This window comes from Lindgomyces ingoldianus, assembly GCF_010093535.1.
Source record: "Lindgomyces ingoldianus strain ATCC 200398 unplaced genomic scaffold BDR25scaffold_5, whole genome shotgun sequence".
Taxonomy (NCBI): Eukaryota; Fungi; Ascomycota; class Dothideomycetes; order Pleosporales; family Lindgomycetaceae; genus Lindgomyces; species Lindgomyces ingoldianus.
Window position 1 is genome coordinate 1,115,852 of NW_022985166.1, and position 27,127 is coordinate 1,142,978.

Here is a 27,127-nt window from a genome sequence, read left to right on the forward strand (position 1 = left end):
ATCTAGTTGCTACTCAGCCTAGCCTAGGGATCTCACAGAATTGACAGCACACCCGCCACGCTGGCACGATCCAAGACGGATAGGAGGAATACCTTATATAAAGTGATGCACGTTGCCACGACTACAGAAACTTAGGGGTACTACCGACATTGATTTTTTGCCTCTACACTTTCGCAAAAGAGATACTTTCGTGCCACTAGTGTGTTCCTTGGGTTTTCGCTATGCCGAAATGTAGTCCTTGTGTGTGAGGCTTGACGATTTGTGGGAATTCATTAGGAAATTGCTTCGACGATCACCACTCCTACCCAAGTCATCCGCCTCTCTATATCCTCGGTGTCCAGAAACGGCGATGCCAGAAGTCCCATTCTTAGCGTTGGGCTTCCTTCACCGCCCTCGAATATCACTATCTGTGAGCGTTTTACGATCTGCAAGGAATACCCCTAACGCACGATGAGATGTCTAGTATCGTCGCTAACAGGGCATGAATGCATCTACGAATTGTGCGCTCAACCCAATAATTAAGGTATGCTTGCAGCATCTATTATGTACCCTTGTGCCTTTGTAGCTTACAAAGATTAAAGTCCCTCGAGCTTGACCGACTACTCTGGATTACGCTCCCGGCCGGGTTTCGTCAAAGATTGCATTGATAGTCTTGCCGAAGGCGTACCAGGAATACCTCGTCAATTTCTCCACTTGACTACTTCTCGACACGTCGCATATGAATGGCGAAACATGGCAGAATGGTAGTCCAGATACCGGAAAGGAGAAAGTGTGATACGAAAAGACGCCGACCGAAAAGGTGCGGTATTCGATACCAAAGAGTGAGGCGGACTGTCGCCATGGATCCTTTTCTTCCTGGGCAGAGACACGAGGATAAGTCGGTACTACCACGACAAGTCTTGCAATGCAGGACTGATTTTTGGGAGGTTTCGAGCGCTGTTCTGAGGCATAAGGCTTCAATATCAGGTGTTACTTCTTCACTTGAAATGGCTGGTTCCTCGTGCACTTTCGTGCTCTGTGGCTACTTTGTGGATATGTTAGAACTGAAGATACGATTCTTCCTTCGTATTCCGAGGCTGGCCCGCCTGCAACGCCTCCCGCACCCCAATTATTCACTAACAGTTCATTAAAACTGGGCAGATGCCCGATTCTTCATCTCCCGAGTATCTGGAGCCGGTTCAAAAACGGGTCGCTGGAGTCCCAAGCAGTTGCCCGCCATGGTAATCTCTGACCGGACCTTTACCCCGCAGTGCTCAATTTCCTGCTTCAGAATAGTACAACTCACCCTGTTCCCTCAATTTGTAGGCTGGAATCTTCACCGAGAATTTCTTGGGTATTCGCTGGCAGCGGACACGTCGTTATCAAGGGCCGCTGTTGCCGACGATCAGAAGAGCGACGATGTGTTGGCGTGGCAACATTCCGAATCACCAATCCTAGAGTGGATATATGTGGCTTCAGAGTTTCTGTTAACGTCGTGGAGGTGCTCCGCATCTCCGTCTCAGCTACGAGCATCATTGATCGGAAAGCAACACCCGAAGTATGTTCCACCCAACAGTCCGCGTGTCAGGTGCGACGTCATCCAAATCCAACTCTGGGTCTATATGGACAGTACCTAAGTGGAAACACAAGTACGTGGCTGCCGCTATGCCAGTGCCTTGTCTCCAATGGTTTCCAACTTGGAACACCTTTAATAATACGAGACCGAAAGCTTGCTACTCCCAAGAGCACTAGAAGCCAAACATGGATATATTAGCCGCAGCTGGGCAGCAATGCCGTATAGTGATAGTAGCGCAGTCACCGGAATGTTTTCCCACGCCGCACGTCGCGCTCGGGGAGGTTCTCTGGATGGCACCACATCTCGTCGCTGCACACCCCGAGTATGGAAATAAGGCTGCAGCAGATTTTGTAGTGCTCGAGAGTCATTTCATTCTGGCGAGAGCGCACAGAAGTTACCGTTGAACCTTGCGGTCGGTGTCGATATCTGGAAACGCCCGAAGCGCCCTCGTGGGGAGTATGAGCTGACGTCCCACTTTTGTACCGTATACCTGCGTAACTAGCGGGTATGGTATGGGCAATGAGGAATTCATGGAAGGCCTTCACCGGAGGCTTTGAAGCCTAACACTCGGTCCACCGTGCCCTTGTTCTCCTTGAGTTCTATCAGTGTCCTGAATATATCGCGTCGAAGAATATAGCCTATTCCATGTTCGGGAAAATAGTGAGTCGATCTTCAAGGAGTTTCCCCAGCATGAGACCAACTTTTCCCCAACCTGGACACAAGTTGGCCCTTCCGATGCTATACCTTTTAATCAGTATCCTCAAATTCCCTCGATAATTCTGAGATGAGTCTTCTCGTGCGAGTTTGGGACTACGACAACTTTGATCCTTGCACATACATCGACTCACACGTACCCTTCCGCTCTCCCACGCACCCTGAAACGAGATACTAAGAGCGCAGCTACAACACCCAGGCGAGAGGATTCTAGATTTCTATCGCCCCGTAGGAACAGCTTTAAAATAACAGGGCAGCCAGTCCCAGGGCTATACCCCAAGTCTCTGTGGTAGAAGTTGTCTTACCCATCAGTTCATGACGACCTCGTGGTATCCTGGTAGTGAGAGCCGAATGGGCGATATTTGTAAGTGTGGTAACTCCTATCCCCACCTATCCGCCAAATGGAGTTGGTAAATGACTCTTCTGAAGGATTCATGACCACCTAGCAATCCCACGACCCGGCACCTCCGGAACATTTGCGCCCTATTACTCTGGTCTCTGAGTGGGGTCCATATGTACAGGCACGGAGTACCCTTCCACCACTGAGTAAAAAATGTCCTCCATCTTGAGTCAGAAAAAAAAATTGTGAGGCTGCAGATGCGGTCGGAAATGCCGCATCAGCTGCACCATCTCCTCGTAGACGCGGAGGTGCACCATCCGACCACCAAAACCTCTCACCATATGCCGGGGATATGAAAAGGGGTGAATGGAAAGTAGGGCATCCAATCACAGCATTTCTCATAAAATCCTTGATGGGATCGTCGCAACTAGGGTCCATAATTCGGCCCGTGCCGCTTGCTAACCAAGGCACAAGAGCCTCGAGATGCGTTATCGGATGGTTATCATGCCAAAGTGAGTGAAAGTGAGCATCTTTCTTGCGAATCTGCTAATCACCGTGAGACTTATCCCTCTCCCACGTATGCGCGTATACGCGTAACCGCAGCAGGGCAACCTGGGGAGCCTGATCATCACAATGCATTGTAATACATCAAACGATTGCATCATTTTTGTATACAATGCCGATTGTCAGTTTACTATAGGCAAAGTCATGTATCTTCGCCGGATAATCCCACAAATAGCTCAAGTTGTTCAACTTCATTCCCGCATCTGAGTATTGTCAAATGGTTCTAGTACTGTATTCCTTGCAATCATCCTCAAGTCAGAGTTAACAAATATCCAATAGGATAATCAGGCCAGCAATTTTGCACTTCTCATCCCGTCTGGTACACTAGTCTAGTCTAAAGGATGTCCTAATTTAGCCTTCAGTTCCACCATGTTTGTCTGTAAAGCCTTCAGGTCGGATTTAAGTCCTTCAATCTCTCGCACAGCCTCATCCAGTCGAAGATCCCGACGTTCGGACTCCCTTTCGAGCGCTGCTATCCGCGATACATGGGAGTCGAGGAGGTTGTACAATTCGGACGGTGATGGTTGTGGCCTTTGCGTGGCGAGAGCTTGAGGTAACGTTATTACCCCAACATCGACAGCTCTTTCGTTGCCAACTGAGTCCACTTCCATCGCTTCCTGGGCAGTATGGTATGTTGTCTCTGTGGGCGAATACGACTGCTGACTTGGTAGCACTGATGAGGGGATTCTCCACATCCGAGCAACCAGTAGAGGCGAAGCAGGCACCTCAAAATCTATACCACCATCTTCTTCATTTGAGTCCATTTGTCTGGGTTCTGACACAGTGTGACATCCCATTCCTGTATCTGGGAATGGCTCTTTAGTCGAATGCAGTGAGTCCCCGGCTGACTCCGTTGTAGCGACGGGTGTAGATAGTGGTTCTGCGCTGTTTGATCCTCGCACGCTAACATTTCCACGATTTTCAGATTGTCCTGCTTTTGAAGTTTCGGGCGCAGAATGATTGCTCGTTTGGGTGGCTGAACGTCGCCGTTGAGCTGATCGTGACGGCGCAACGACCGTCTTGATAGGATTAACTAGTTCGGGTGCTAACAACGGGATCTCTCCTCCTGAGCTCTCAGGTGTCCCTCCAGGCTCACTATCCGCCATCACTAAGTTGGCCGTAGAGGCTGTGGTCTTCGAACTTATGGCTTCGAATGTTTCGGGGCTGGTTAGATGCTCCAAACTCTGGCCTCCTTGACCTGGGCATACGGCCCGGCACTGCAATAAGACCTCTAAACCTGTGAGAATTAGTCGAAAGTCTAGTTATTTAACGAGCGAGTCATCCTTGCCGATCAACTCTCTCGTCGCTTCACCATATTGGGTCGCAGCTTTGGGCCCCTTTGCAAGCTCGCGTAGCATATCATCGCTATCTTGACGTGCTAGGGAAGGCCGATATGCGTCCGGCACTACCAAGGCTTCATGAGGGTTTGCAGGTACATTCCTGAAGATCCTGACCATTTCATTCCTTCCAAGAAGAGTCAGCGGTCTCCACCTTCTGCATTGCGTATACAGTGTACCCTACCATACCTTGACTGTAGAGCACACCCATATCGAACTCCAGTTCTCAGAGAAGTATGAATAAATTCCCTCAAGTCTCCTGTATTCTCGAATTGGAAATCCCAGAATGAACGCTCCTTATCAAACTGACCGAGAATCCGGATCCGCTGCTGATAGTCACTGAAGAATGTGTGAATATCCTCGCGGTTGAAGTTGCCTTGAAGATACCACATTCGTTTGGGGCGTGTCATTCGGTTGATGAAGAAAGTGTTCCCAGCGGGGCTGAATGATAGAGTGAGATCGGTGCCGAAACCCAATCGGCCGTAGCGCTGGACGTTCCATGTCGAAGAATAGAGGAGTCTCCAGGTCACATATATATCGGCGACAGGGATGGAATACCTTTCGGTTGGTAGTTGTGGCATTTCTTGGAGTGTATATTGGTGCGGGAAGAAGGTAGCGAGAGGCTGATAATAATTGGAGACTGATCATATAACTCTCTCCCGGTAAGGATGTGTTTGCTTGCCTAGGTAGGCGGTGAGTGTATTTCTTCCTAGTGAGGTTGTTTATTTGAGTGATTTGGAGGGAAGGGGCGAGAAGTCTCTCTTACCGCTTTCGTATGTCAATCTCTCCGTACACTTGTTCCGGCCACATGTTACAACGGGAACTCATGCGAGACTCTCTCTCTAGCAATACAAATTTCCTTAGGTAAATAATATTCAATGCAGTGTTTGCTACCCCGCATGTTCCCAGTCCCTCTTATCCTCTTTCCATAGCTTTCCAATGCCCCGTAATAGTCCCCAAGAATTATTAGCCCGACCAGAGGGCGGGGGCTCTTTAGTCAACTGGCAATCCTTCTCGAAGAATTCTACGGGTAGGTAAGCAGCCCCATTTATTACAAAGGGCTTTACTATACTTTAGACGACAGCGCGGCGCTTTTCAGGCACTGCCGAACAAGCTTTCATGTGTCTTTCCCTGCCTGATTTCGGTATCTAGGTTGCATAACGTGGTCCCCAAGTCGCCCTCTTGGCTTCATTACCCATCGGACATACAGTTGCAGTTTCCTTCTTCTGGCATAGCTTTGTTTTATCAATACCTGAAACCAGCAAGGCTAAAGGCCCTATATTGACTGTGCATCCTAGGCCGTCGAGATACCCTTAGCAGAATGTAACTCGAACTTCGCGGTACGTCTTGCCAGATTCTCTCCGCTACGTTCATGTCGCTGCCCATGGCGGTGGTGCATATAATCCAATGTAATCTGTTGTATTCTCACATAAACCTCTCCACTCTAACCTCCCCACAATATATTTCATGTGTTCTCAATACACCAATATAACTCCGAACCATAAAAAAATACCAAGCCGAACCGGTGGGAGAAGTCGTGCGGAGGTGAATCTAATTCAAGAAACCCAAGCAAAGCTCAAGCATGGCTATGGAGCCTTCGAATGTTTGATTTCTCTGGTGGAGATGTAGTGAATACCAAATGCGTTCGCGATAGTCGTCTTCACATACCAATCAATTGTTACCAACCGAAGACCGTTCTTTCCCCTCCATCTAGCCTCTGCCCTTCCCTCCTCCAATTGGCCCTGCCCTTTGCCGAAGACCTCTATGCTCCATCTGTGCCTCAAGCGGATATCGTTGGCAGCCTCCCAGGGCGGGGGTTTAATTGACGACCATCTAGAACCACTCGGCAGGATGCACCCCAAAAGCCTTGAAAGATATTACTGCAGCCGCTTCAGCAATCATCGCAGCCAATCAAAAGACAAAGCTGGCGCCAATGGGCGGCGAGATCAGCATTGGCTGCTCAGCCGCATCTGTGGAGTCCGCCACACCTTCGAATATGGGAACTCTTCGAGAGGGCTTGGAACACGTGGAGTTAGCGAGATCTCGGTAGTCTAATCTGATGAAAGACGGCATCGTCTGGTACAGCCGTGATTGGTTAGCTGGCGGGATAGTGTCTTGAGAGTTGAGAGGACTTGCAGCCACGGACACGGGAAAGAAGGAAAGGAGGACTCAAGATCCCCTTGATGGTTCTGTGATACTTGAGTGATGTCTGTGTAGTATAAAGATAAGACAAGTCTTCAATTTGGAGATCCTTCTGCTTGATTAATTTTACTGGTGTTCCATACAGTTAATACTCCTTCGAGGCCATTCCCTTCGGCTGCTCTGGAGACTTGGTATTGTCTTTAGACTTTGTGGAAGAGGAGTCGCCGTGTTTGGGAATGGTGAGCGGCGTGGCGAGAAGCCGTGCGAGAGACACGACCAATATCTTATTCGTAACTGTGTGCGTTGTTGAGAGGTAGTTTACAATTAATTTAACCAATCGAAAGCTCCTCCTCTGTCGACACCACTTCCACTCCAACCTGTTTCGAAACCTCGGTCTACCCCCTGACGGGATGTCCCCCTGAAACGACTACTTCAAAGTGGTAAGGAAGCAATTGCAAGATTGTCGGGAAGATAAAGGTAATTACGGCATTTGCGATTGGAACGAGTTGTACAAAGGTTAGAACGATGTCACCGACGTGTGATAATCATGGGGGTGATGGAAAGTGCTAGATGTGAAAATGAGGAAAGAGTCTGGGAGGAAAGGATCTAACTGGGAGGGTCCTTGTTATGAGTCGGTGTCGCTGATTTGTGCGAGTGCTTTGTGGAATGGTTAAAATGATAATGATGGGGGAGATGGCGAATTCGCTAGATGTAATGTATTTGGGGCTTGGTGATGCCCTGCCCCTATTTCTACGAATAAAGTGTAAGGTGGAGGGTAAATGATAATGATTTGCAAACTCGTATTCCTTAGTCATGTCGCATGTGCTGGAACTGAAAGAGAAGCTGCGAGGGCGCTCGCTACTCAAATGATGCAAAAGGTTAACTCAGAGTATAAGTCGCTACAAGGGCCAAGGTAGTTCGGCAACGTAGAAATAGTTAAACAACCATGATAATGCGGAATACATTCCTGGCTGAGAGGATATTACTTCATATATGGCGCCAAAAGACCTGACAGAGACGGCTTATCTTACTAGTTAACTTCATTCGCGTATGAGCTCTACAATGTCTATCGTAGCCATGTCTAATGCAGACTCCTTTCAGTATTCTAATTTCCCTGCGCACTTAGAGAAGAGATGGGTTGGACATTGGTCGTGTAGTAAAATGAAGAATATCTATCACTTTTCCTCTTTCTCGTACAAGAGTGCAATGGTAGTCGACGCGAGAATGAGTTCAAGTTAGGTTATTAAAATCTGTTAGGTAAATCCTGCTTATGTCTTTCTCGAGCTGCATGAGAGCCTAAAATATTTGAGATACTTACGCAAAGCAATATACACATTCTTGGCATAGATTTTAAAATCGCCTCTTTGCCTATGCTAAACACCCTATGGATGATGTTTATGAATATTACCATGCATTGACTAGCCTAGTGACGTGTTGATTTAGCCTCATTTACCTACTTTGGAAATCTATTATTCGAAGGAACGACATAGAGAAAACGGTAAGCAAACCATGGTTCCCTGTTTCTTACCTTCATCGTTAGGCGTCTTGTAGAAGCTAGAAATTGCAGCGCTCTACTCACCTTAGAGTCAATAATCTCCGTAGAAGCGTGAATATCATGGCATCGCTGCCCCACCCATCGAAGCCAGTGCACTAGTTCTAAGAATACAGTATGAGAAGCCTTTGGCTTACATAATCAATGATACCTACATAAATAGCGCCATTGCGGTACGTAGCTGAAGCTGCGGTTAATGAATGAGAATCCGCACGTGTTGGAAGATTACTGAAGGAAAATTTGGGTGACATCATTTGAGGTCAAGGCTCTCATTCCTACTGTATGCTCAATCTTGTAATTCTTGCTTCACCTCAGCCCACATTACGACACAATGTAGCTCCACCAACTCACCACCCTCCTCTTCATACAAGTCTTCCCTCCTCCTAATGAAGGCCCCACACAATCCCGCACTGCCCACCATCTTCAATCTTCTCATCCACGGTCGCCGGGTTTCCAGCAATAACCAATGAGATTTCTTCCAATTCCGGTCAGATTTAGCTGAATGTTTGGTGGACAGGGATGCTTATCGGGATCTCCGGACGGATACTTTTCTACTTCCGGCTAGCGCTAATGACCGTGCACTGGGCTGCCACGTGGAGAACAAGTTAAGCGAGCTCGGGGAATGCGAATGGCGTTCTTGGGCAAGGCGACGCCGACGAGGGTGCAAAGATTGAATATTTCGTTTTTGAGTGGGGTCTGAATATTGTTTCGGGGTGAGCGATAGCGCGTCTTGCTGAGGGCTTGGAGAGGACTTAGAAGCGAGAAAGTGGACATGTTGGAAAAGGAAATAATGGCAATGGTGGTGTGGGTTTGAGGCAGGGAGCTCGAGGTGAGAGCAGTAGTTTGGACACTTTCGCAAGAGGAATCGATTCTCCTCCGCACCCACAGAATGTTTCCGCTTTGGGGAAAGATCCATCGAGATGCAAAGCTTATCCTCGATGTTGAGCCTAAAAGAGATCCAGTATCCACGTGTCAAACTAGCACGGCGGGACCCACTTTGAAGGCGCGTTGCTGCTGAGCGCGAGTCAAAGTTGCACGAGTCGAGAAGGCAGTGTCGTATAATAGCACCATCTCAGCTGAGGTTCTGGAATCTGGACCTAGATCGAGCGCTAATGCATTCGAGGACTGCACCGGGTGTGCTACTATCGGGAGATGGGCAGGCATATGGGAGCCGCTCGAGTGGTTAGGTGGTGTGGTGTGGGATCAAGGTGGCTAGCTCGGTTATAGTGTGACTGGAGGATGGAGAGATTTAGATGTGCAAATGGAAGTCTCGGGGACAAATTTATGAGGAAATACGAAGGACCAGAAATGACACTGCCAAAAATCTATTCACATTGAGAAGAGAATCAAAGAGATTAAAACGAAGGTCCAAGAAATAATTGAAGGGAAGCCTGTTGATTCCAAATGCCATATGACCGTAGCCATTCCACTACCCGTGCCCATTTTGCAGCTAATATTCCCAGGTTTCGCTTAAACCAGCCCTGAAGTCCCTAGCCGAGTGCTCAAGTCCCAGAAGTATAACGCCCCAACGCCAACGCCAACGCCAACGCTAAGATATCGACGGAGAGTGTCCAAAGAAGAAAATTCGCTGAAATCGTGTGAGTATATGCTTTTGGGGAAATAGGGCCGCTGGCCTGCAGAGGAAAGAAATAGAGAAACAGATCCGGGGAGGGTTCTTAAGCCAGAACGTTCGACGCACAACGCTTAGGGTCGTGGGTAGAGCCGTAATGCAGATATGGAGTGATTTTAGCCGTAATGATTGAGTTCGTCGCGCTTGGTACTGTGCTGAAAGGACGCCAATGAGGGTTAATGACGCGTTGTGAAAGTTGTCGGGGTATCGCCTAGGAAAGAGAGAGAGGAAGGAGATGCAACCGGGGCGGTGTAATGGAGGACATATGGATTCATCGCCTCATCAAAGTCTGCTGGATCTGGGATAGTGTTGGATCCTCGGAGAGCCACTTGCCCTGGGATGCGTCCTGGGAGCGAAGCGTATTCTCGACGTGGGCATCAGTGATAGATAGGAGTTCCTGTTTAACATGCGAATCAGTAAATGCTCCAGCATATCAATCTGTGTCATCTGCTGATGCCTAGTGAGGGTTTGGTACATTGTGACGTACCATTCTCAACGTGCTGTCAGTGGCCTGCAGTGCCTGAAGATGGCTCGCATTGGGCTTCTGGCCTCGCAGAATCGAATTCCTGCTGTTCATCCACCGTAGTCCCGCATGCGCCCTCAGATAAGCTCTCTGGCATTGGAATCGGCGCACCCCTGCGTCAACAATAATTCTGTCTCTGACGTCAGCCTTGCAACTTCCAGCAGTAGCAACCTTGTCCATCATCGGACCGCGCCCTGCGGTATCGTGCTGATCAGAGGGTTCTGAATAGGAAAATAAGGAAGCCCTTACCCCTTCAGTTGCGCCTTTTCACGCTCCGGATCGCCGCCCGGGGAGGTGGTCCCAGCCGAGAAGGGGGCATCGAGAATCGCCTGCGCCTCCAAGGTGCACTGGCGAAGCAGAGAGTAGCCCTCGAGATAGTACTCCTCGGCTGTAGGCGTGGCGTGCAGCTGGCTGAGATAGTACTGCAGGTTGCGGAAGTCCGTCATGATCTCCGCAATGCGGATGGCGCGAGCGTCGTTGACTGGAAGTAGCAGTATCTTAGCATGTGAACTCGCTCAGGAAGGCGCAATCTTGAGCGCAGAAGGGGGAATTTGATTTGATATGAGTGGCAGCATGATTGTGCGTGGGAGGGAGTAGGGGAGCCTTACGACCGTCGGACATGGTTGGTGGCAGTGAATTGGGATGAGGCTTGCAAGTTGGCAGAGAGTGAGTGAAGAATAGGGCTGTGGATTGGACTACAGTAAGGCTTGACTGGTGAGGTGGTATGGTGATGGCGGCGTGGCAACCGTTATATAAGGATGCTCAACGGGCGTTCATGAGGATTCTCTGTGAGGTATAGAGGCTGGATAGTCAGGGCTGCTCCCGCCGCCAGTGTGCTTGTGCTTGCCGAGTCCCACATTCGGGGCTTCCAGCTGGCACCGCTGCACCATTCAGCATGGCAAGGAGCAGTAAGGGGCTATGATAAGGTGTAAGAGTAGCATCGAGGAGAGAGTTGGAGGGCGCAAATCTCTACTCGGGAAACGTAAAAGCAAGCAGCTATTTTCTCAACCGTACCATTACAGCTGGACTGGGAGAGAGCGAGTGCTGTGCTGGACCTGCCAATGGGTGCTCAGCTTCCAGGCGGGCGCCACATCGCCCTGTAGGGCCTAGCGGCACGGCCCTATCCGGTAAGGCGCTGAGCCAAGCTTTGCGTCGCCGCCTCATCGCGGGCTGGTATTGGCCAGGAAGTATAATTAGTTGTTGCGGCTTTCGCGTGCGTGTGCTGAGAGTGAGAGTCCTTCGTGAGGATCTGGTAGGCCAAGAGTAGCCGTGTGAGGTTAACCCGAGTCCTCCACAACGCTCGCCGCGACCGTAACTCTACCCAGCGTCAGCCACAGCACGGCTATGCTGCGCCGCTCGGCCAGTCAGATGACGTCGAGACACTGTTTGCTACCAGCCCGGGGGTGCGTCGCAGCTGGTGAGAGGATATGGCTGTCATTTGAGAGGGCTAGCGGTACATACAAACCGTGGAGATGCGGCTGAACACCAAGAATATTTCCCCCGCCGATGCCAGACCATAGTGCGCTTATGCAGGAGGGCACCTTCTAATCCTTGATACAGCGTGCTGTGAACCTCCCGCCCTGACGTATGAGAGGCAGCTTTTCATAATCTGGAGCCTCGCGACGACCATGAGGTGCCTGTCTCAGCACGCGAACCCGTCGTCCCGTCCCAGGAGCCTGTCTCCGCTCAGTCTTTGTCTGCAATGGCTTGCAGTCGTTCGTCGATTTCCTCCTCAGTGAGCGCCCTGAACTGGGGGTCTGTGCCCTCCTGGCCGTCCGCCCTGGGGCCACCGACAATGCCTACCTCCAATTCGCCTTTCTTGAAGTCGACGCTCAGAACCGTGCTGAGGGTCGCGATGCCGAGCTCGACGACGTCTTCCCAGCTGCCCTCGGCACAGTCCTTGTTCTTCAGCTTCTTTTCCAGGAAGTTGAGCGCCTCCTGCGTCTTTGGCCCTGATGCCGTTGCCTTGTAGCCTACATAATACCCAGCCGGATCGCATTTGTAGAGTTGGGGACCGAACTCTGAATCGACTGAGATGAGCGTGGTGGCGACGCCAAGGGGACGCATATAAGCCTGCAAAAAAGGTCAGTTCAGTTGCGCCTGAGCATGTGGACCTTCAGCTGATGACAGCCTTGCTTACTCGTTGCGTGTAGACTTGGCTGATATTTGCTACCCTCTTGGCCAGGACGTCGCAGGGCATCTCGTATCCATACTTATAGCGGAACTCAGCGGCCTCACCTCGCGCTCGATTGACAGATGCGCGGGCGTCGGCAATGGATCCGGTCATGACACAGCCAACCGACGGGGACAGCTTGTAGATGTAGGACACGGAGGAAGGGTCGATGAGTTTGTCCTGGGTGGTGATTGGATTAGCAGCGAAATGGGAAGCGGGGCGCTCTTGCTACATACGGGGACCTTCTTCTGTGAGATAACGACGGCACAGCTCTTGCCTCGCACGCCGACCGATGTGATGTTCGCCGCCGTGATCGCCTTGAATGCATATTCTGTGAGGACACGACGTTAACCTAGCTCGGGGCAGCTTGTTGCAATGATGGGGTAGCATACCGACTTGGTATAGGCGGCCCTGGTCAGAGAAGATGGTGATATGTCGGTCGTAGCCTGCACTTCCTGCACGAAGGAAGTAACTGTCAGTTTGCGCCTGCCGAAACAAGACCTTTCGGGGGAGACTCCAACGAACCAGACATGATGGCGGCGAGAGTATATGAGCAGATGGAGAGCTCAGCTTCGTCGGCAGCTTCAGGAGATTAATGGTAAGCTTGAGCGGCGTCGGATGGTGATGGCGAGAGATTCCAAGGTTGTTCGCCGTCGAAGGATGCCGTACGCGTTTCTGGGGCAGCCTGGAGCTGTCTCTCTCGGACCTAGCCGTGGTTGTTGCCAGCACGCACGGACCATACTCATCAGCCACAGCTCCGAAATTTCTTCTCTCGTGCCTGCCATTCGACCTTTCAGTACTGACAAACGCGGCCCTGGAAGCTGATTCGGGCATGAGCGATGAATAAGGACCGAGGCATAATATGAAAGGATCTCCATTTACCTCTTTGCCATGGACCGACCCGGGAGCAGTGTTCCCGCCTGGCGGAGACTGGGTCTGAAGCTCAGGACCACTGACCAATCCGGAGACGCCGTACCTGAGTCCAATGTGCCCAAGAGCGTTGGAAAACAGCCCGAGGACTCTGGAGGGAGCTCCAGTGGGCGGAATGGAGTCCTTTCAGAAACCCATTCAGGCCATGGACCTACCCAGAACGGAAAACCGTCGAGACTTGGCAAACGAAAAACTCAAGACAGACCAGCTGAAGGTCATGGCCATGCCTTTAAGAAGAGCAAGAAGAGCGAGGGGCACGAGCAGCATAACGGAGGCCCCGCACGTACAGTCGTGACCACTTCCAGAAAAAAGCATGAGGATCCAAATCCTCGACCCAACCCGGCATTGGCGACCGAGATACAGCATCCACAGGGTGACCCTAATTACAGGAAGAAGAAGGGTCAGCGAATAAGTGGCCATCTGCAGAAACCTCCTGCGTCTGACTATCATGCAGATGACGCCCAGAAGGAGACGACAAGTCATGAGCAGCTTATCCGAAAGCACATTCGCGGCGAGGGAGGCCATAAGCAGCCCCGCCAAAAGAGTCCTTCACCACGCGAGATAAGTCCGGGTGACGATGTGGCAGTTCTGCGAGTATCTACTGAGAACGGCTTCTCCGCTTCACTTCCGCCAGAGGGAATACAGGCACTTCTCACGACCCCTAGGGCTCTAATTAAGAGCCACAAGCTACTTGGAACCTCCCCACCAAGTTCAGATCGACGTAAATCTGTCACTTTCACGCCTGACACGAAGACTGCCGACGGTAATAGTGCTACGACACTGTTCAAGAAGTGGGTGTCAGAGCAAGGGAATGCCAGTGCTGAGTTCTCACCAGCTGAAGTTGCTCTATTCATTCCACCACCCAAAGTTCATCCTGCCAATGACCTCCCAACTTCGCAAGTACGTACTGCAAAGGATCTTCCTCCAGGCCAGGCGGCAGAGAAGGAGACCAAAAATAAAAGACGGAAGAAGACTAGCTCCCCAAAGTTGATCGATTCCCAGGGAAAGGTGTCACACGCCCGTCAGCCAGCCATAACACCGCCAATTCCTTCTGAATCGGCTTCCAAAGGCGGTAAAGCCGGTGTTGAATCAAAAAGCGGTTCTCTAACGTCAAGAAGCAAAAAGAAAGACCCCTCTGTTTACCTCGATTATCTCTTACAATATCACAACCACCGAGAAAACTGGAAATTTAACAAGACAAGGCAGAACGACGTGTTGGACAACGCTCTAAATATTTTCCGTATAAGGGAGGAGCACTCTGCGGCTCTGCTTCAGTATATTGAAGGCCTGCAAGGTGCTGGGGTCATATCCAGGCTTACAGAACAGTGCAAAATGAGGCTCAAAGAACTGGACGAGGAGGACCGGAAAGCTATGGGCACCATGGACAATGCGGAGGATCGCAAAGCAGCAAAATATGAAGCTCTTCAAGCACGGCTTGCACAAGAGAAGAAACGAAGACGAACACAAGAGGATATCCAAGGTTTGGCTGAATCAGAAAATCCCGATGGCTATATTCGTCGCCTGAAGCGCCACCGCGCTGAAGCTCTCCTCGTTACACTTTCACGTACTGCGCCACTCCATCCCATCCCTGCCACTAAAGCTAGCACTCTCAGTCAATACCTAGCCCCCACCGACGCTGACTCAATTATCACCCGACGCCCTAGTCGAAAACGCAAATCCAGGACGGAAATTTCTAGCGATGATGATAGTAGTACTATCAGCAGCAGTAGCGACGAACAAAGCTCTTCGGACAACGACGAGAGTGAGGATGACGACTCAAATTCCTCCGAGCCGAGCGACGACGCGAGAGATTCGAGCGATGCAGAGGAAGACTCTGATGAAGAGAGCAGCTCTACCAGCACTGCAAGTGTCAAGAGTACTAGCAACGGAAATAGTGAGGATGATGAGAGTGATAGTAGGAGTAGCAGCAGTAGTAGCGATAGTGAATGAGGTATTCGAGGAGGCCAAGGGCCCCCAGGATCTGCGATGTGTGAAGCGTTTGCGAGATTGTGGATATTTGACGAAGTTCTGAGGACTCATAGAATAATTACACTAAAGTAGCGTCACTGCAATCCATATGCATGGTCCGTTTGGAATGTAGAGGTGAAATCAGCAGCATGCAATTAGTCTCGGCTTGTCTTGTAACTATCTATTCGCTCTTTGTTTTCGTTAATATTATTCGCTTCTAGCAGGCGAATCGACCGCCACTCTAGGCTCCCGCCAACCCCAATGTCTGCCTTATAATTGCTGCCTCATCGGCATGCTCGCAGCATGGCTGTCATAGTGGGAGTTTCCCCGCATTCTCAGCCTTCGTCACGGCCACACTTCCAACTTCAGCGACCATCCAACCTTTTCACACCTCAATTCAAGGAACAAAACGCTTGCGGGACCGGTCGCAATGGGTCTAGCATCACTCCCGACCGAATTGGTAGAAACCGTCGTGAATCATCTCGATCTCCCTGCCTTCCAGTCCTTCCGCCTCATTTCACCATCTCTCAACCAGCAATCGCTGCATCTATTCAAAACGCGTTTCTTCCGGACACGAACTATTTCCTGGACTGTCGAGGATTTTCGTTGTCTTCTCGACATCGCCTGGCATCCAGTGTTTGGAGGCGCTCTTCAGGATTTGATTGTTGACGCCACTCCGAAATATGCGATCCAACTATGGGAGGTCAAAAAAAGAATATACGACGCTCAGCATGACAGCAAGCTAAAGGATCTCTATTGGATCGAATACGAGCTTCTGAATGAGAAGGCTGCAGAGTCGTATAGGTACTGGAATGAAACGCGCCATGACCAGAAGACTCTGACAGCCATCTTTGAAAGACTGAAGAAGCTGGACTCTATTTTATTTTGCTATAACGGCATGTGCCGATCGTATGGTAAGTTTAGTCGCAGGTACTGCGAGAGCAGCCAGAATGAAATGAGTCGGCCTTTCGTATCGACCCTCGCTGCCATAGCTGTGTCTGGCATCATTGTTCACGAAATCTCTGTCCATCCGCAGCGACGACACGGAGCAATCAGCGTGGGGCGCCTCGAGTCGCTGTCACCAATTCTATCCAGGTTCGACGCCGCATTCGAGCATTTACGCGTACTGAAGCTCAACCTGCGTGACTGGAGGCACCCTGACGAAGGATTCGAGCCACCTCCGGGCAAAGTTCCATTTGTAGTGCGATTCCTCTCAAAATGTCGAAACCTCCGTGAACTAGAGTTCTCCTGGTACAGCTTGCTTGAAAGGGGTATCTTTGTTCAGGTTGCGAGGCACTGCCGCTTCGCCTCGCTCCAAGTTTGCAAGCTTGAGTTGTTCAGCATTACTGCGGAAGACGTAATGGCCTTCTTACAACCGACGAAGAAAACCCTACGAGATTTGACCTTCACTAACGTTATCCTGCGGGATGCTGATTCAACCTGGGAGGTTTTGCTGCCTCTTCTCACAGCCGAATTTGACCTAGAACATCTTTCGCTACAAGATCTGTTCACCAATACAGGTGGGATGGTGATATTTAGATCCTACGAGCAGAGTGCTGCCACGGAAGTTGCTATAACATCAACTGCTCCAGGAATTAACGCGAAGGTCCTGCACCTCACCGACCGCCTCGCTACTGGTAATTTGGGACCCGCATGGAGCCATGGGTCGGTCGCGTACCCATTCATTGGAAGATTGTGAGTGCCAAATTCTGAATCACGCCCACAGCCAGCTTCGCAAAATCGACCCTCATCCTATGGTCTGGCAATCATCAACCTTTTGTTGCGCATTCATTCTACCGACACGAGCCTACTTCGAACGGCCCAGCATCTTCTTCAACAAGTCACCCCATGTTCGCTCACTCCGCTGCCTTCATGATCCTGTTATTCAAATCAGTGTTCCACGTACGGGCGTTGGAAAAGTCAAGAGGAGGCTGGGGGCTCATGCATCTGCATAGCTTGAACCAATGAATGCGGAGACCTGCAACATCGCGTATACACAATCGGACCACAAAAGAGCCAGAAGTCTGCCCTACGATTTTGACACGAGTAGCGTACGCTTCGGGCCGACGCCACACCCTTAATTCGGATCGAGTGGTCACATTTCAATCTTGTTTCTCAAGTCCGTAGGATCTGTTTGCGCAACACGGAATTCTGTGATTGGCCAGATATGGGGGCGCGTTTTCTGATACGTCGGGGTTCATGCACGCCTGGCACTCATTGGTGTGTTTACGAACCGTTCTTGCATCCAACGGGATCCAACACCATGTTTCGACGAATCCCCAGATATTGAGTTCGGCCTCGCTTAAGCATACCGCAATCCTTGGGATTTCTGTTCATGTTACATGCAAGACTCCGCTGGCCTCTTGGGTCCGTGATTCAATCCTTAATGTCCGCTTGCGCGTTAGAATATAGAACCAGCATACCCCACGAAACTTACTGGTCCCGTAGCCAGGCTTCTTCGTCCTGGCCCCTAGAAGCTTGCTCGATCTCTCCCGCTATTCCTCGATTTGCATTAAACGAAGCCTGGAATGTAATGACTAGAGCAACGATGCCGGCAGTACTCGATCTTAGCAAGCCCGCCGCTCTCCCGCCCCCCGGGGTAACAGCCAACTTCGCGAACCCTCCAAACCATGCCATTTTTGCATACTCGGTCGTCAGCGTATGTATATGTATGGTGACATTCTTCACATGGTTTCGATTCTCCGTGAAACTGTTCATCGTTCAGACACTGCACCTTGAGGATTGTAAGTTGCCTTTGATCTGTGGAAAGCGGCGGTTCTGAGTTAATTGCCTGTAGATATAATACCGTTTGCTTGGGTACGTCCTGAACACGTCAATCTACCTTCAGATAGGTTGTCTAGCTGAGGACTGTTACTGACTAGATTTAGCTCGCCGCCATCGGTCACTTTGCCGTCTCCTTAGTCATATTCGATTTTGCTCCATTGATACACACTTGGGACGTAACACTTGAGACACTAAGCCATTGGCTATTCGTGCGTCTTCTCCGATTTCTCACCTAATCTGCTGGCTAATGAATGTAGTACTTTCGCCTCAGTTCAATTCTCTACAATTTTAGCGTCCTCCTGATCAAGTTCTCAATGCTAGTCCAGGTACTTCGCGTCTTCGTTCCCCGCGGCTCGCAGTCCAAAACGTTCTACATAATCCACACCCTCATCGTTACAAATATCATTTTCTACATCACCCTCATCTTCAGCATCATTTTCAACTGTACACCGATTGAGAAAGGCTGGAAGCCTTGGCTCAAAGGGACCTGTCTATCCATTACCAATATCGCAATGGCACAGGCCATCTTTAACCTGGTGAGCGATTTAATGATCCTTACAATCACGCAAAAAGTTATTTGGGAGATTGTGAGGGTCAAGAAGAGCGAGAGAATTCGGTTAAGTGCGGTGTTCTTCGCTGGGATAATGTATGTTTTGATTTCGCTTCCTCCTACTAAATGGCAACCCCTCCCTTCCCGTGTTTTGCCTCAGATCTATCTCTTCGCACGCAATTCTTAATTTTTTTTATTTTTTTATTTTTTACCCATCATTGAATAGAATGCTAATATTGAGACAGCCCATGCGCCTTCTCTGGAATGTGTCTCTACTACAACAATAAAGAAAAAAAAGGCGTCGACCTGACCTACAACGCTGCGTTAATGAGCATGGCCTGCTATGGAGAGATTGTGTCCGGAATGTTTGTCCTCTTCCTCCCTGTCCTCCCACGCTTCTTCTCCCATATCAAGGTGAAGCCACTATTCCCATCACTGTTCCGCTCGAATACTCGAAGTGGTAACTCCCAAGACTTGGACTTTGTAGATGTGGGTGTTGGGGCCAAGAGAGGAAGAAGCGTATGGCATATTAGTTATACGCAGAAGGAGGGGCGAACAGAGAGGGTACTGACGAAGGACTTTGGTGGTAGGAATGCTAAGGAACTTGATTTTGGGAAGAGTAATGGGACAAATATGACAGAGACTGTGAGCTCGGTGTACTCGCAGGATGAGATTGTAGGACCGAATGATGGTTTGTACAGATGAGGTTCTTGACATAGGGTTTTGTATGTGGTGGGAATGGCGAAACATGGTGTTTGAAGGATGTGGTGGGCGTTTTTCCTTCGGTTGAGGAGTTTTGTTTATAGGAGGAGGTAATTGGCGTTTGAAAATGGCGCCAGGATCCAATTTGGTGGGTAATACACCGCCCCCGAGGTTCGCAGACGGGATGGTCCACCGGGTAAGGTTTGTGTCAGTTTTCGAGCAAGTTGTACATTCTGTAATTCTAAGCTAGATACCAACAATCTATGATCTATTCCCTCCTCTTTTGATCCAGGCTGGTAAGAGAAGGTGGATGAAAAATCTGTTTGCAGTTACGGCGCTCTCTGAGGTCCACTACTACCTCGTCGCATTCACTGACCACAGCTACCTACCCTACGAGTAGTTACATGCTGCCTGCTTTAGCACCATGCTGCCTAGCTCACTACTTTGCATTTCCGGGCCCTTAGGAACCGTCTTTTAGTAATTAACTCAGTACCTCATGACCTGTGCATGTTTAAAGGTTTCACAAATTCTGGGTTGGGAGAAGCTCAAAATTTACGTCGGTCAAAAATTCAATAGTGTGCAACTTTTTACTACAGCCCAACTGGCACGCGATTAAGAATTTGTAAGTTCCATATGCTGCGCAGAAGTCAGAATACCTTGGTAACAAAGAATTACCGTGCGTCCAGGGACGAGATTGAGAAGTGTTTGGTATCTTACTCAAGGTCGCATCTACCAGACCCTTTCTGCCAATCAATGCGGTTTCAAGATAACCGAAATTAGTATTTTCTTACACCCTCTGTGCAAGCCTTGATCTAATCGCAGCCAATCTTCACTAAGAGACTGATTTTAGTGCGTCACAAGGGCCTGATAGCAGTTCCACGCTAGACCAGGATTAAGAGGCGCTAGCGACGCGACTTCGTGTACCACGGAATCGTGACGGGTCACATCGAGAGACGTTAAGGAGGCACTTTGTCCGAACTTCGACTCCTCTGCAGCTGCTCGTTATTCACTCCATTTCTTACTACCTTCCAAAGTTCCGGCAGAGCAGGGCGAGGCTAGCGAATATCAGTTTCCTTCACGGCTAACAGGCTATCTCCTTTCCTTGTACGGCCGCCTGCGGCTTCAGCGCGGCTCATCGCACGCGCCACAGACAGAGAGGTGACCTGCTACTCCAATGGTCACATTGTTGGGTTGTCGCTGAGATCCTGGTCTAAACCATCTTCGATTCATCCCCGCTCACAGCCCCCGACTCTTACACAGCCTTTCGATCAGCAACAAACTAGCGTACGAGTTTGTGGTGGCAACCCCTCACAAAGCAATTCGATCGTTGCTGGTCATCAATCCCTCCATTTACTTCAGTTTCGACCTTGACCCGACTTCATCGATGTTACAATTTTCGTACGGCGTTCTATCCTCTTAGTCAATTTTTTTGATGGTATATATTGTCGTCATAGGACCACACTATCAGCTATGGCGACCTGGCACGAACGCGAGGAGTCCACCTGGGTTCAAATCCAAATGCCGCCCCAATCAGCCGAACTTTGTAAAGAACTAAGGAAGTTATATGTGGATGCAGATTTGGCAAAAGGCACACAAAGTCATCTTCCGTAAGTCAGATTCCTTTTGCCTTCTGTAATTAAGCCAGGCTATCATCCGTGAATGTAGATTACTATTAGGCTTATTCGCATGACTTCCAGTTTTCAACTGCGCTCACTAAGTCTCATACGCAACGTGCTAATTGAATTGTAGATGGGAGACAATACACCTTAAATTTTGCCACGGTAGTGCACGTCCGAGGGTCTTTCCGATAGACCTAACTAATCCAATCTTGGAGAGTGCAGCGGCTGCTTTAGTCGCGTACAAAGACATTCTTCAGGGTAAATGGACCTCGGAGCCTGAAGATCCTCTAGAAGAGAACGACCGAGATTCTGTTCTAGGGACGCAGAGTGTGGATGGCGACCAAATGGAACCAGACGTCGGCGACGATGAGGTAGACGTCTCACAGATATGGGAAGATGTCAAGGGCATGCTATCGACTTCGAAACTAGAACGGTTTGTGGATATAGCGAAGAAGCATTCTGTTCCCTCGGCGGGCTCACAGCTGGATTACCGCTCATGGGAACAGATGATCCCAGAAAACGTGACAAATGTGATCTTCGAGGTTGATGAATCACGGGTGACTGAAGGAGGCAATACCGTCGAAGAAATTGCCAACAGCTTTCCACGCGTCAAAGTCGAACCCTCCAAGACCTCCAGACCGAAACCCGGAGTAAATAGTAACCAAAAAGAGCTATTGGTAACAGCCTCAGAGGCTCGGTTTATGGTCAAGCCTGTTGCGGACGATTTGGTCCTGGAGGAAGCAACTCTGCCTTCGGCTGCAAAGCCCCCGCCCAACTCTAGCCAGAGCGGGAGCAACCAAAGTGCACGACGAATTCCGCTAAACCCTACCCCAGGGAGCAGCGCTGCGAGGCCCGACAAACATTTCAGTGATCTCACGGCCTTCCTCAACCATCCTCCTACCGACAATGAGTTTGGTTACAGGTATCAGATTAGCCATGCCTGGGACGACTTGGATCCCTCACGAAAGTTGTCAATTGCACATGCGCGATGCATCCAAGGCAAATACGGAGAGAAAATTGATGATTTGCTGACGTGTTCACATTGCGAGAAGCATGGATATTCATGCAAACAATACCACTCCTCGTTTGATTTCTCGCCGGCTATAATTCTTGGAAGCGCGTGTCAGAACTGCAGGGTCTGGGACCAAGTCTGCGACCTCACATCAGAATCTGAAGACGTCGCCAATACCCCTTCAAAGCGTGAATCTACTGCTAGAGCGTATCACACACCCGGCAGCAGTACATTCCACCGGAATACACCTTCTCTCTCGCACTCTGAGCCAACGGGTCAGCCAAAGACCTTGAAAGAGCGGATGTCAAAAGAATTTCGAATTAAGGGAGCTGCCGCTGCCGCGGACAACCATTCCTCCCCGTCTTTTGATGAAGAGAGCCCGGGGAGCCCGAACTATACATTAACTGATGACATTGAAATTGGCACGATAGCGTCATCAGAGTCTCCGGTTCACTATTGGAACGCTCGACTCGACCTGCAAATACGCCGTCCTGATGTCGTAGAATTCATGTTCAATACTTGGGTTAGGCAGGCTGAGCTCCCTGTGAAAATCAAGAACCTACAGCATTATTATGCCAATCTACTAGACCTTGCTATCATTGCTCATCACAGCAACGATAGTGATTTGGAAGAGAAGGTTCTTTTCAAATGGCAGGAAGCAAATTATCTCTTCAACACAGAGATGCCGAACATAGAAATCGCAATAAAGGCTTTTAACCCTAACTTCTTGCCAGCCGACTCCGCGCTCCGGGATTGGATCACACAGTCTTTCTCGTTCCTCTGGAGTACAGAGGATCATGGTGATTATGGCGAGTTCTGCCGTGGGCTGAATCTCAGGCCTACACCTTCCGAAGCATTTCTCTATGGAATTGCGCGAGTCCGCTGCCCCTTTGCAAAAGGCGAGGATATTGCCGTGTTGAACTACTGGTGCAAGGTGCATCGGCATGGGGGAGGGCCTGAAGAGCGGGAGTGTAAAAAATGGAGAGATAAGGTTAGCAACCAGGCTCTTTATCATCTGCTAAAAGAAAAAGAGGAGTCTAGGGCCAGCGAAGCTGAGGAGCTGATTAAGGTGAAAGGCGGGGTTATCGTATGGAAGCACAAGGGTATTGGATCACCAATTCAAACCCCGACCCAGCAGGGGAAACGGAAAATGCCTGCCTCGGGAACTGTGGCTTCAAGGAAGAAGAATAAATCGGGTGGTACCTATGGCTCTAGTAGATGATGACTGCGTACTTCCCCTGAGGACCCTCGCATACCCTTGATTTACTCTTGTTCTAGTATTGTTAGCATTTTATTAGTGGCCCGCCCAGGCTTAGTCCAGCTTATTTAGGATTTTGATATCACTATGGATAGTCTTCGGGCTTGATTTTGACTTTTGGGCTTCGGCCACCCTTTTGCACATCCATCTCAAGGCCTCTTGAAATGTGAAACACAAACGAGACGACAGGCTGGCTATTGAGGCACGCTAGCCTCGCTAAATTTCGGACCATCTGGTGTTATCTCTCGAGGCTCCACTTTTCTAATTACCTCAGATGCCAACGCTGATAGGGCTACTGATTCGACGCCTGGCGCTTTAGCCCACGATGGCTTGGAAACATCACTAGAAGACCCTTCAGCTCGCACCAAGGGGATGTACGACCTTTGGCTCTGAACAGGAAAACCGACCATGCCTCCAGTCCACCGATCGAAAGTCGCTAAACGGGTCCTAACCGTCCTTCAGAAGGATGCGCAAATAAGTTCTGGGAAGACCTCTTTTTCTATTAACATATCTTTTTCTATAACCATACCTTTTTCTAAAACCATATCTTTATCTAACCATATACGCTCAAGGCATTCTTTGTTTGTTCCACCATTCCGCCCTTATCTCGACAAAAGTTTGTGGGGTTTCGCTAAGTTCTAGTTAGTGCAGAAAACACTTTTCCATGTCTAGAACCTACACATATGGGGCCCGATGAAGGAACACGAGTCCCGTGGACTGAATTTCGAAAAGGGTCTAATGCGGACTTAGTTGGCTCAGGTATGGCTGTACCCAAAATCGAGCGTAGTCGTGCTAGGTAAGCTGCCCACGGAGGGGGCTTGTAATGGTGATTTCTTGAGTTGCAGATTACTTTGCCTATAGTAAAATGGCTTTAGCCATGGAAGCGAGGCTGAGGCGAAGGACGACCAGGGTAGACGAGATGAGCTCCTAAATATGCCGAAGAGATGGAAAAAGCATTGGGATACCTGCTTCAGGAAACAGAACAAGCTAAACCAGCTCATTGAAGAAGAGTCAGGGCTTCTAACTAATGTTATACTCAAGGGGTAAAGCCAAGGATGACCCCTCAAAGGTCTGTAGTTTTAATAGCATACTAGTTAGACCAAGAGACTTTCTTAGGCTAGATTGTAGCCTTCAAGTGTAATAGTTACTGCAGTAGTGAATCTAAAAACTCTGCATCAAATTCACTCGTTACGCAGATTTATATCACATGTTCTCATTAGTTGGCCTGTGGTGTACGCGGCATGTGTATATATGTCTTTATGCTACAAATCCAGCTGCAGCACTAACGCTAGCACCACCACCGAGGAACAGCCCTCTTTCACGGCGCAAGTCCGCAGTGGTGTCAAAGTAGAGACTGGCTGATCGGAGGCAATCGCATCGCGGAAGAGATATATCTAGGCAAACCGACAACCAAAGCGAGAGAAACGACAGAGCCATCGACGGGAATGATGACAAGGGTGCAAACATGACGGACAGCTTCTACACAGCAAGGACGTCATAAGGCTAACCTAAGGCCGTTGTAGTTCTAGAATCGCCAAAGAAACGAACTAGCAATCGACAATCCCCTCTCCAACACACTTACACCCACAACATTCTTTTAGCTAACCTCTTACAGAAGCTCTTTGAGAAACAATGCATACTTTGCTCTCATCTTTCTAGCCCCATCTTCCAACTTACCAACCTACTTCTTCTCGTCCACCACAATCAACCTCCAAAGCTACGCCTCCAACCCCGACTACTCCAACACTTCAAACAACGATATCTTCGTTCCTAGCTGCGGCGGCTTCATGCACTATCCCGGCATTCCCACAAACCAAAAGTTGTAGTCGCACAATCTGAAGTTCTGAAGCGTGAAGGATTTGGTAAAGGGGACTTTGATGCCGAGGAGTATATTAGAGGGAAGTTTAGGGGGATAAGGAGATAGTCGAAGACAAAAGCGAGGTGAAGACGCAGTATAGGGTAGGGGCAAATCTATCGAAGAGGGAAGAAGGTTAGGTCATGATTGTATAAGTAGTACAATTCTCAGGAGCCAAAGGATGACCTGTTGCTCTAGCTTCACATATTGATTGGTTAATTTTGGGTATAGCGTAGTCTGGGGTGTAAAGAATACTAGGCTAGACGGGACTACGCGAATGGGTGTAGCTTAGACGTAGAATTGGGTCTTCCATAAATTGATGCACTGCAGTTGAGTTTGCTAGTATCCTGGAAGTCGATTATCCTGTTTCTTAGCACGCTAACGTGGTATTGAGACAACTGCGGAGCAGTTCCGGAAAACTCTGTAAGAATCAGAGCTTGACATTTGACTTCGACTTCGAAATCTCTAGATGCATGAGAATTTGGATACTCTCCCTCTCAACCCCTGTAGTCTTCTTGCCTACGCTGGATTGTCACGGCATTTATCGTCCCACGTTATTCGTGGTTTGGAAAGCCAAGCATATCGGAGCTCAGAAAGTGAACAGCCACTGGCTCTAATATACCATCCCAACAACTTGGTAACCTCATGGGCCTGAGTGTGCATTCGCTACTGGGTATCGTAATGATAAACAGGAAGAACCGACCGGCTCATGTTAAGACACTTGTGTCGCTACCGCTACTTCAATGTAAGCCTTCAGCGCCTAGACGCCCACACCTAAACAACACCTGTCTAAGCACACACTTAAAAAAAAGGATCAAGGTTATCTCGAAGCGCCTACTATGCTCTCTACCCAGGTCTCGGGTGTCGTATATGTAGCCTCAGGTATGGATGGCTGTAATCCGCAATATCTGGCGAGCACCAGTATGGAGCCAACCGATCAGTAACGCAAGTGGCAAAAGTTCAATCTTCTATCACTCTCATGGTACCTGCGCTCTAGTGGGCAAAGGAGGTAACAAAGGCATTCTATTCTCCGTTGCAAAGTAGCTTCTCGAGATTGTGAGCAACTAAACTGGGATGCTGTCGGTCCTTAACGCGAGGTGGGCCACTGATTGATTACAAGAAACCCACGAGGACTTCCTTAAGAAGCGGAGGTAAAATTGGAACACACTAAACTCAAAGAATGGTAAGTTTAGATTGCCCTAAAGATGATGAGATCAATTTATAACACCAACCAACTGTGAAAATAAGTAGTATTTCTATCATAACTTCCTTCAAAAATTACGTGTTCCCCAAAAAGCTTGCTGGTAAAACGGCTGATAACTGTAGTTGCTGCAGTGTATCAAAGCATGATTTCCGACAAAAGTCCTCGGTGCCAGGCTACTAATCGCGTATATCCAAGAGACTCAGGGCCTTACCAGCTCATCACAACTAGTGAGACTAGGAAAGTGTGCTTAATGGAAACCAAATGGATCAGTATGGAAGGTATGAAGACACAGCTAGCATTGAGATGAAATGCATCAGTATCTCCAGTCCTCTATCATTTCACCAGTTCCGCGGATGGCACGGTCTCAATATTAATTGAATAGCTAGGAAGGTAACACTAGTTGGACTACATATATACTTACAGGCCCTTAAAAAATAGCCTAGCCTGCCGCGCTATGTTCATCTTTTGGTAGGATGGAAGATTGTATCATAAATATACCAGCAACAAATATTCCGTTGGAAGGTTTGGGCTGATCTGTTCATGGTATGGAAGCTAATATTAGATATGCACCAGCCGAAATACTGTGACCAATCTGGCCCGAGCAGCATTCGTTCGTTCATCTTCATCTGGTGCTGATGTGTATAGTTGTGTTGTCAAACTCAAACATAAGCTTGACGACTGGGGATGTGAAAATAGATGATTTGATGGGAAAGTG

The 27,127-nt window shown here is 49.2% G+C and overlaps 12 protein-coding genes across 12 annotated transcripts; 8 read left to right on the plus strand and 4 right to left on the minus strand.

Annotated features, from left to right (window-relative positions):
- Positions 1–221: 221 nt before the first annotated feature.
- On the plus strand, positions 222–2,447 carry BDR25DRAFT_350730 (uncharacterized protein; the record flags this gene model as incomplete). The annotated part of the gene is made up of 17 exons (XM_033694746.1): positions 222–242; positions 277–409; positions 464–500; positions 591–711; positions 740–771; positions 800–1,000; positions 1,042–1,121; positions 1,165–1,408; positions 1,438–1,541; positions 1,568–1,667; positions 1,709–1,793; positions 1,837–1,877; positions 1,910–2,023; positions 2,093–2,132; positions 2,162–2,178; positions 2,217–2,309; positions 2,345–2,447. 17 exons carry the CDS (start codon positions 222–224, stop codon positions 2,445–2,447), a joined length of 1,566 nt encoding a protein of 521 aa, XP_033552184.1.
- A 1,021-nt stretch (positions 2,448–3,468) lies between these two features.
- BDR25DRAFT_340136 (uncharacterized protein) lies at positions 3,469–5,091 on the minus strand (the record flags this gene model as incomplete). The annotated part of the gene is made up of 3 exons (XM_033693470.1): positions 3,469–4,410; positions 4,486–4,667; positions 4,700–5,091. 3 exons carry the CDS (start codon positions 5,089–5,091, stop codon positions 3,503–3,505), a joined length of 1,482 nt encoding a protein of 493 aa, XP_033552185.1. The 3' UTR covers positions 3,469–3,502.
- Positions 5,092–5,977: 886 nt separating this feature from the next.
- BDR25DRAFT_350732 (uncharacterized protein) lies at positions 5,978–6,716 on the plus strand (the record flags this gene model as incomplete). The annotated part of the gene is made up of 5 exons (XM_033694747.1): positions 5,978–6,113; positions 6,140–6,303; positions 6,348–6,536; positions 6,577–6,604; positions 6,631–6,716. 5 exons carry the CDS (start codon positions 5,978–5,980, stop codon positions 6,714–6,716), a joined length of 603 nt encoding a protein of 200 aa, XP_033552186.1.
- An 81-nt stretch (positions 6,717–6,797) lies between these two features.
- On the minus strand, positions 6,798–7,617 carry BDR25DRAFT_350733 (uncharacterized protein; the record flags this gene model as incomplete). Its single annotated transcript, XM_033694748.1, has 4 exons — positions 6,798–6,946; positions 6,987–7,047; positions 7,264–7,513; positions 7,556–7,617. The coding sequence occupies 4 exons, from the start codon at positions 7,615–7,617 to the stop codon at positions 6,798–6,800; spliced, it is 522 nt and encodes a 173-aa protein (XP_033552187.1).
- An 85-nt stretch (positions 7,618–7,702) lies between these two features.
- On the plus strand, positions 7,703–8,192 carry BDR25DRAFT_350734 (uncharacterized protein; the record flags this gene model as incomplete). The annotated part of the gene is made up of 4 exons (XM_033694749.1): positions 7,703–7,752; positions 7,810–7,886; positions 7,946–8,045; positions 8,096–8,192. 4 exons carry the CDS (start codon positions 7,703–7,705, stop codon positions 8,190–8,192), a joined length of 324 nt encoding a protein of 107 aa, XP_033552188.1.
- Positions 8,193–9,844: 1,652 nt separating this feature from the next.
- BDR25DRAFT_101984 (uncharacterized protein) lies at positions 9,845–11,126 on the minus strand. Its single transcript, XM_033683456.1, has 4 exons — positions 10,966–11,126; positions 10,607–10,838; positions 10,322–10,487; positions 9,845–10,231 (listed from the first exon to the last, which is right to left on the minus strand). The coding sequence occupies exons 1-4, from the start codon at positions 10,976–10,978 to the stop codon at positions 10,106–10,108; spliced, it is 537 nt and encodes a 178-aa protein (XP_033552189.1). The 5' UTR covers positions 10,979–11,126; the 3' UTR covers positions 9,845–10,105.
- Positions 11,127–11,755: 629 nt separating this feature from the next.
- BDR25DRAFT_101989 (proteasome core particle subunit alpha 1) lies at positions 11,756–13,211 on the minus strand. Its single transcript, XM_033683457.1, has 5 exons — positions 13,056–13,211; positions 12,923–12,985; positions 12,767–12,861; positions 12,498–12,710; positions 11,756–12,430 (listed from the first exon to the last, which is right to left on the minus strand). Exons 1-5 carry the CDS (start codon positions 13,060–13,062, stop codon positions 12,044–12,046), a joined length of 765 nt encoding a protein of 254 aa, XP_033552190.1. The 5' UTR covers positions 13,063–13,211; the 3' UTR covers positions 11,756–12,043.
- A 122-nt stretch (positions 13,212–13,333) lies between these two features.
- On the plus strand, positions 13,334–15,410 carry BDR25DRAFT_279393 (uncharacterized protein; the record flags this gene model as incomplete). The annotated part of the gene is made up of 3 exons (XM_033687751.1): positions 13,334–13,872; positions 13,981–14,327; positions 14,394–15,410. Exons 1-3 carry the CDS (start codon positions 13,422–13,424, stop codon positions 15,408–15,410), a joined length of 1,815 nt encoding a protein of 604 aa, XP_033552191.1. The 5' UTR covers positions 13,334–13,421.
- A 448-nt stretch (positions 15,411–15,858) lies between these two features.
- Positions 15,859–17,127, plus strand: BDR25DRAFT_382300 (uncharacterized protein; the record flags this gene model as incomplete). The annotated part of the gene is made up of 1 exon (XM_033697767.1): positions 15,859–17,127. The coding sequence occupies one exon, from the start codon at positions 15,859–15,861 to the stop codon at positions 17,125–17,127; it is 1,269 nt and encodes a 422-aa protein (XP_033552192.1).
- Positions 17,128–17,976: 849 nt separating this feature from the next.
- On the plus strand, positions 17,977–19,864 carry BDR25DRAFT_340140 (uncharacterized protein; the record flags this gene model as incomplete). The annotated part of the gene is made up of 8 exons (XM_033693471.1): positions 17,977–18,087; positions 18,154–18,172; positions 18,226–18,245; positions 18,317–18,421; positions 18,470–18,858; positions 19,008–19,453; positions 19,602–19,660; positions 19,715–19,864. The coding sequence occupies 8 exons, from the start codon at positions 17,977–17,979 to the stop codon at positions 19,862–19,864; spliced, it is 1,299 nt and encodes a 432-aa protein (XP_033552193.1).
- Positions 19,865–22,613: 2,749 nt separating this feature from the next.
- BDR25DRAFT_301067 (uncharacterized protein) lies at positions 22,614–23,353 on the plus strand. The gene has a single exon (XM_033689492.1). The coding sequence runs from the start codon at positions 22,778–22,780 to the stop codon at positions 23,315–23,317; it is 540 nt and encodes a 179-aa protein (XP_033552194.1). The 5' UTR covers positions 22,614–22,777; the 3' UTR covers positions 23,318–23,353.
- A 683-nt stretch (positions 23,354–24,036) lies between these two features.
- BDR25DRAFT_350739 (uncharacterized protein) lies at positions 24,037–26,794 on the plus strand (the record flags this gene model as incomplete). Its single annotated transcript, XM_033694750.1, has 21 exons — positions 24,037–24,149; positions 24,238–24,363; positions 24,395–24,422; positions 24,574–24,596; positions 24,665–24,700; positions 24,740–24,847; positions 24,969–25,175; positions 25,203–25,240; positions 25,278–25,343; positions 25,407–25,440; positions 25,496–25,502; positions 25,539–25,561; positions 25,603–25,754; positions 25,813–25,953; positions 26,040–26,090; positions 26,125–26,217; positions 26,250–26,291; positions 26,329–26,359; positions 26,422–26,445; positions 26,506–26,690; positions 26,730–26,794. The coding sequence occupies 21 exons, from the start codon at positions 24,037–24,039 to the stop codon at positions 26,792–26,794; spliced, it is 1,593 nt and encodes a 530-aa protein (XP_033552195.1).
- Between the last annotated feature and the right edge of the window lie 333 nt (positions 26,795–27,127).